The 5706-nt window shown below is 60.4% G+C and overlaps 1 protein-coding gene across 1 annotated transcript in view; it reads right to left on the bottom strand.

Annotated features, from left to right (window-relative positions):
* FCSK (fucose kinase) overlaps positions 1 to 5585 on the bottom strand; it is a gene marked incomplete at its 5' end in the record, with an annotated part of 5707 nt that extends 122 nt beyond the window's left edge. Inside the window, 17 exons of the mRNA XM_010718046.2 lie at positions 91 to 492; positions 1058 to 1157; positions 1297 to 1484; positions 1556 to 1675; positions 1770 to 1913; positions 2082 to 2309; positions 2435 to 2601; positions 2669 to 2879; positions 3065 to 3432; positions 3590 to 3657; positions 3729 to 3899; positions 4135 to 4236; positions 4310 to 4437; positions 4629 to 4770; positions 4952 to 5071; positions 5186 to 5266; positions 5469 to 5585. Coding sequence (XP_010716348.2) covers positions 91 to 492; positions 1058 to 1157; positions 1297 to 1484; positions 1556 to 1675; positions 1770 to 1913; positions 2082 to 2309; positions 2435 to 2601; positions 2669 to 2879; positions 3065 to 3432; positions 3590 to 3657; positions 3729 to 3899; positions 4135 to 4236; positions 4310 to 4437; positions 4629 to 4770; positions 4952 to 5071; positions 5186 to 5266; positions 5469 to 5585 — 2857 coding nt within the window. The remainder of the gene's footprint in view (positions 1 to 90; positions 493 to 1057; positions 1158 to 1296; positions 1485 to 1555; positions 1676 to 1769; positions 1914 to 2081; positions 2310 to 2434; positions 2602 to 2668; positions 2880 to 3064; positions 3433 to 3589; positions 3658 to 3728; positions 3900 to 4134; positions 4237 to 4309; positions 4438 to 4628; positions 4771 to 4951; positions 5072 to 5185; positions 5267 to 5468) is intronic.
* Positions 5586 to 5706: the final 121 nt, after the last annotated feature.

Here is a 5706-nt window from a genome sequence, read left to right as displayed (position 1 = left end):
TCCCTCCCCTCCCCTCCCCTCCCCTCCCCTCCCCTCCCCTCCCCCTCCCCTCCCCCTCCCCTCCCTCCCCTCCCCTCCCTCCTCCTCTCTCTCTCTCTCTCTCTCTCTCTCTCTCTCTCTCTCTAAACAAGCTTGTCCTACTTGTGGCTGGGGGGAGGGATGCTTCTAGTGCTTGCACTGCATGAAGCAGGCTTCTGCAAACCACCTGCAATGCTGGGCTTTGCAAGCAGCTTTTGACCAATGTAACAGCTGGAGGCACAGATCTCACCTCCGTTTTTGCTAGAATTTGGTGCAAAGTCTCTTTTTGCTGAGGGAATTTGGTTAAGACGTAAAGGAAGCCACCACCACCAGCCCCAGCCAAGCACTGCCCATAGACATAAGGCTGCAGAGCTTCCATCATGCGTCCAACGGCCAGAGGCTCACACCCAGGGGCCATGCATTTCTTCTGCTGCCAGTAGACGTCCAGACACTTGCCAATGAGTGGCAGGTTTCCTGCAGGACAAAGGATGTGACAGAGAAGAAAAGATTTGTCTCCAGTTCTCCTGAAGGGCAGAAACCTGCTCCTGCCTCGTGCTCAGCCTGAGTTCACTTCTGCCTTCTCATCTACCCCAATCCTCTGCCTGCTGAGCAAGCCATCCCTGCTGTTGCTTTGCTGTTCATTTTTAATCCTCCACAGGGTGAGAATTTGCTTGCTTTCATGCTCCAGCTTCCCCTCCTCTACATCCCAGCAGACAAAACCCAAATGAATCCACTTCATAGGCTAGCTGCGGCCCCCACTCCCATTACTGACGACTCAAGAAAATCAGACAGACTGAGTGTGCCCCACAGGAGCCTCTTCCAGTCCCCCTGTCTCAAGATCTTAGTTTAAGCCTCAATTTGGGGGTGTTGCCTATAAAATGCAGGTAAGCCTAAGGTTGCTCCAGCTTAGACCCTCCAGTTAGACCCTCCAGTTAGACCCTGCACTGCCCTAGCTTTTGTCCCCATAGACACTCTGGGAGATATTTTGCTGCTTCAGTTGTTAGAAAGGACAGCCTGGCGCAGGGAGGGGAGCTCACACCTTGCCTCAAGGCCCGGGCACACTCCTCAGCATTATTGACCAGAGCGTCAGCATTTTGTACAATGGAAGGCAGCCTGGCATACCAGTTCCTCACCACGTCCTGCAAGAGGTCAGGTTGTTGGAGATGGGCACCTTGGCCCACAAGTGTCCCCCCCACCACCCTGCTGGCTTGAGTGGCACAGCCTCACCCCAAGGGGACACGCACTGAGGGGGAGCGGAGGCCAGAGCCCACGTGTTACCTGGAGCAGGTTGCGAGCCAGGCGAGTCTTCCCCGTGTACACCAGCAGCAAGTGATCGCTGAGGATCCGGGCAAAGCCTTCAGGCACCAGGATCTCCTCCACCTCCACCCTGAGTGGCAGCCGGGCCTCCGACCTCCCGATCTTGATGCCAGGCACCAGCCCACCCACCTGGTCCTGCCAACCACCACCTGCAGTGCGCAGGACCCTCAGCCAGCGCCCGGACCCCCGCCCCATGACAGCTGCTTTCTCCAGCTGCTACCTGTAGTGAGCCTCTGCTCCAGATGCAGCACGGCGTGGATGAGGGACTCGGTGCCAGCAACCTTCCCAGCCGCCCGGTACAGCGCTGCCATCACTGCTCCCGCTAGGATGCTGCTGGTGCCTGCAGGGAGCACAGCGTCAGGGCAGCGATGGGGATGCTGCATCTCAGTGCTTGGAGAAGAACAGATATCCCAGCCCCTTCCCCGCAGACAGACCGAGGCCAGACCCGTGGGGCAGCCTGGACCAGGTGTGCACCTCAAAGCCACCCCCAAAGTTCTCCATCAGCTGATCCCTCAAGGGCTTCTGCGAAGGGAACTGCACGATCTGCGTGCATATGAAGGCAGCTTTGAGCAAGGCTCCTGGAAACAGAAAGAAAAAGCAAAGCTGTGCCTGCTGCACTATTTACTCCATCACCCAGCAACGAGGATCAGAGCAGATCGCTCCAGAGATGGCATGGATCTAGCACCCATCACAAGGTCAGGACACCAAGGGCACAAAGCGAGGTTGTGCAGCCACTGACCCCTCACCTGGGGCATGTGGCTGGCAGTAATTCTCCAACTGCCCCAGCTTGTGGCACACCAGCTCCACTGCCGCCTCACCCCACGGCGTCCCACCGAGGCTGGCCAGGCGCAGCTCCGGCTCACCGATGCGCCGCACCCGGGCACCAATGGGTCGGCACCCATCCACCAGCACGGCCGCGTCCACCACGGCCCCGCCGTGCTCATATGTGATGGGAGGAGTGTCGCTCCAGCCCCCTGCCGAGACACTCCATCAGCCCTCCGGCTCATTTCTCTACGGGGCGAGACAGCACTCCAGCTGTCATCATCCGTCCCCTTCCATCCCACCAGTTCTGAGCCCACCTTGGGATGGAAAAGCTCACCAGAGAGGTCCAGGCGGGCTGGACATGCCACCTGCACCCAGTGCCCCAGGGGGGGCAGCTCTGCCGGGCACACAGTGACAAACTGGCACGAGGACATCACCGCCTGCCGGATGAGGATCTGCTCGGCCCCTTCGTAGTGCCGAGCTGCTCTCACCAGCAGGGCTGGACTGCAAAAAGAGGGATGCTGAGCCTGCTGGCATGGCCCCCATGGCAGTTTGCTGCTCCATGCCTCACCTGCTCATCCACTTCCGTCGCTCGGTTGCCAGCTCCCGCACCCCGCCAGCAATGTCCCCTCTCTCCAGGCGCCCAAAAGCCAAAGCCCATTCCCTGTTGGCAGCAGGTCCACTCCGCAAGCCCCCTTCCCCATGTGCCATGCAGCCCAGGACGTCAGCAATGCATGCGAGTGCCCGGGCTGCAATGCCTGCGTCATCAGCTGTAGAGGCAACTAGAAAAAATAATGGAAAGCTGTGAATGGCCTGAAGCAGCCCACTTCTGCAAGAAGTTGGCTCCAGGGGAGAGGAAACATGCGTAACCTGCATCTGCACTGGATGGTCTCGAGTTCTTGCCAGGCTCAGGGGTACTGAAGGGGACAATAAGCACGAAAAAGCCCAGATGACTTGTCCTGCTTACCCTCATCCAGAGTGCCCAGCAAGGTCTCATGGTAACCCTCATAGACAGCGCTGCGGATGAGTGGCAGGAGGCTGCCGTCCTGGCGTCCCAGCAGCACGCGCCGCACCTTGCGCCAGCCTTGCAGGAAGAAGAGGTCCCGGCGAGCACCCAGCTCGGCTGCCTTGTCCAGGCAGGGCAGCAGCTCCTGCCAGGACATGCGCCAGGCTGCTCGCCAACGTGCCAACCGGTCGCCCGATGCTGCTGGGGCCAGCAGCCACAGCACATCCTCCAGCCCCAGCGCCTCGGAAGCGTGCAGCACTGGGAAGAGCCGGGCGCTTAGCAGGCAGCGGTCTTTCTGCGGTGTCTCAGCATCCCAGAGGTCCCCTTTGCTGGTGGAGGGAGAGCCCATCAGCACCACCCCAAGGACCGAGGGAAGGTGGGGTGCAGGAAGGGAAGGGTGGCCACCATGGCTCTCACTGCAGATTCTGAAGTCTGAGGTGCTATGGAGCCAGGTCCCCCGTTCCATCCAGGCATGTTAGTACCTACCGTATGCCCGTCCGATGAAAAAACTCTGCCCAGGGGATGTTCAAGTAGGTGGCCTCTTCAGCAGGACTCTGAGGGGACACGTGGGGGGTGGTTACTCCCCAGCTTTGCAGAGCCCCGTGCCACCTCGCTGTCCCCGCACCTGCCAGTCGTCGAGGCGGCCGGTGAGCGTGAAGACGCGGCAGGGCAGGTCACGCAGACGGACATGGTGGCCCTGCAGGACCACATCACGCAGGGGACAGCCCTGCAGCGCCGATGAGGAGCCTACGGTGAGGCCCGTGAGGAGGCAGCCAGGACCGATCTCCAGAGGGCCCTGCAGAGGAAGCAGTGGGATCCTGAGTGGCACGGCCAGCCCCACATCAGAGCCAGGCCAGGAGACGTGCTGTGGTCAGCAAAAGCCCCAGTCTTCAGGAAGGGACATTCCAGCACTGACAGCAGGGAAGGTGACAGCCAGCAGTGTCCCCAGCACCATCCGAAGGGCAGATGTCCCAAATGTCACAGCAGTGAGTCCCTGCTGTGAGCACCAAACTCCTTCAGGTCCCACATACCTGGAGGTGACAGTGCTGGATGACGCTGCCGGCCGCCAGCCGAACGGCTCCTTCCAGCAGGCAGTTGGTGACCGAGGAGCCGTCCTCCAGGAGCAAGGGTTGCTGTCGGGGGGATGGGCACATGGAGTAACCCCCCAAAAAACACGTGAGCAAATCTGGGGCTGGAGAGACCTACGTCCACGTGGGAATGGGCTGTTTTGCAGAAGTGAAGGTGGCTGGTGGAGCTGGGCAAGAGGGTCAGGCTACGGATGTGGTCACTTGCAGCCGTGGTCAAGTAGTCATAGGATGCATCGGGAATGCAGGCTGTGGGGAGGCAGGAAAGCAGTCAGCACTGACCACAATCTCGGGGCAAGGAGATGCTCCCAGCCTCCCCAGCACTCCTCCTTGCTTCCCTGAGAGGCAGCTGGGGACCATGACCCCCACATTTCTCCCCACAGAGGGAGCTGAAAATCAGGGACAGGTCACTTGCAGGTGCCCACCACAGCATTGCTCACCCATGCTCAGAGGGAAGGCACGGAGAGCTGTCCAGAGCACGGAGCGGGCACTCCTCACGCTGGCATCACCACCGCCCTTCACAAAATCCTCCTCCGTCATCCCCCCCGCCATGCTCAGCACAATGTCAAAGAAAAGGGAGAGCTGGGGACAGAAGGGACAACCTGGGTGCTGCTGGGCCACCTGGTGCAGCCACCCCAACTCCCACTCTACTGCTGGATGCTGCCCTCCTGCACTCAAATCTGACAGCACAGGGACAAAGAGGCGCACCCAGCACCAGCACCCACAGGATGAGGGGTCCCATCACTCTAGGCGGGGGTGTCACCTGGATGGGTGGTGCCCCCGAGTCCAGCCCCATGTAGGTGCAGGCATCCAAGGGAGGGATGACGTGGGTGGCCAGAAGCTGCTCGGCGGCGCTCGAGGAGAAGAAAACCACCCCACAGACCTATGAGGGCACAGTGGGGCTGAGGCTGTGCTGTCCCATCCCCCGGAGGGGTGAGTGGTCCCAGCCACGGTGACAGAAGGGATGGAGCTGGCAGAGCTGTGGGTAGTGACATACCAGTGGGACAGTGCAGTCAGGCCCTGCGCACTGCTGGATCTGAGCTTCTGTGCCTTTGTAGATGATGTCACGTACCAGGCCCTGGGAGCAAGAAGATTCCAATGAGCTCTTCGGGCTGCCCCAAACCAAGCAGCCACAGCAGGGACAGGACCCATGCATCCACAGGACCATAGGGGCAGGGACACCAGGGACAAGCACAAATCCAACTGACTGCAAATCCCCTGCTCATCCAAGGGGGGCTCCAGGCTGGTGTCACTGCTTGGATGTGGGAGCTGTTACCGACCTGCTCATCAACAAGGTACACCCCATGGTTCCTCGCATACGCCTGGCTGCCGGGCACTGCAATCACTCGGACTCCTTGGAAGCCTTCCCAGTCAATCTCTGGAGACAGAGACAGAGATCAGTGCCCTGAGCTCCACGCACTGCAGCAGCACTCAGCCTGGGCCACCGGAACAGGTTGCCCAAGGAGGCTGTGGATGCCCCATCCCTGCAAGCATTCAAGGCCAGGCTGGATGTGGCTC

The sequence above is a fragment of the Meleagris gallopavo genome, chromosome 13, assembly GCF_000146605.3.
Source record: "Meleagris gallopavo isolate NT-WF06-2002-E0010 breed Aviagen turkey brand Nicholas breeding stock chromosome 13, Turkey_5.1, whole genome shotgun sequence".
NCBI classification, from domain to species: domain Eukaryota; kingdom Metazoa; phylum Chordata; class Aves; order Galliformes; family Phasianidae; genus Meleagris; species Meleagris gallopavo.
Note: the sequence above shows the minus strand (reverse complement) of the source record. Positions and strands in the feature narration are given on the sequence as shown.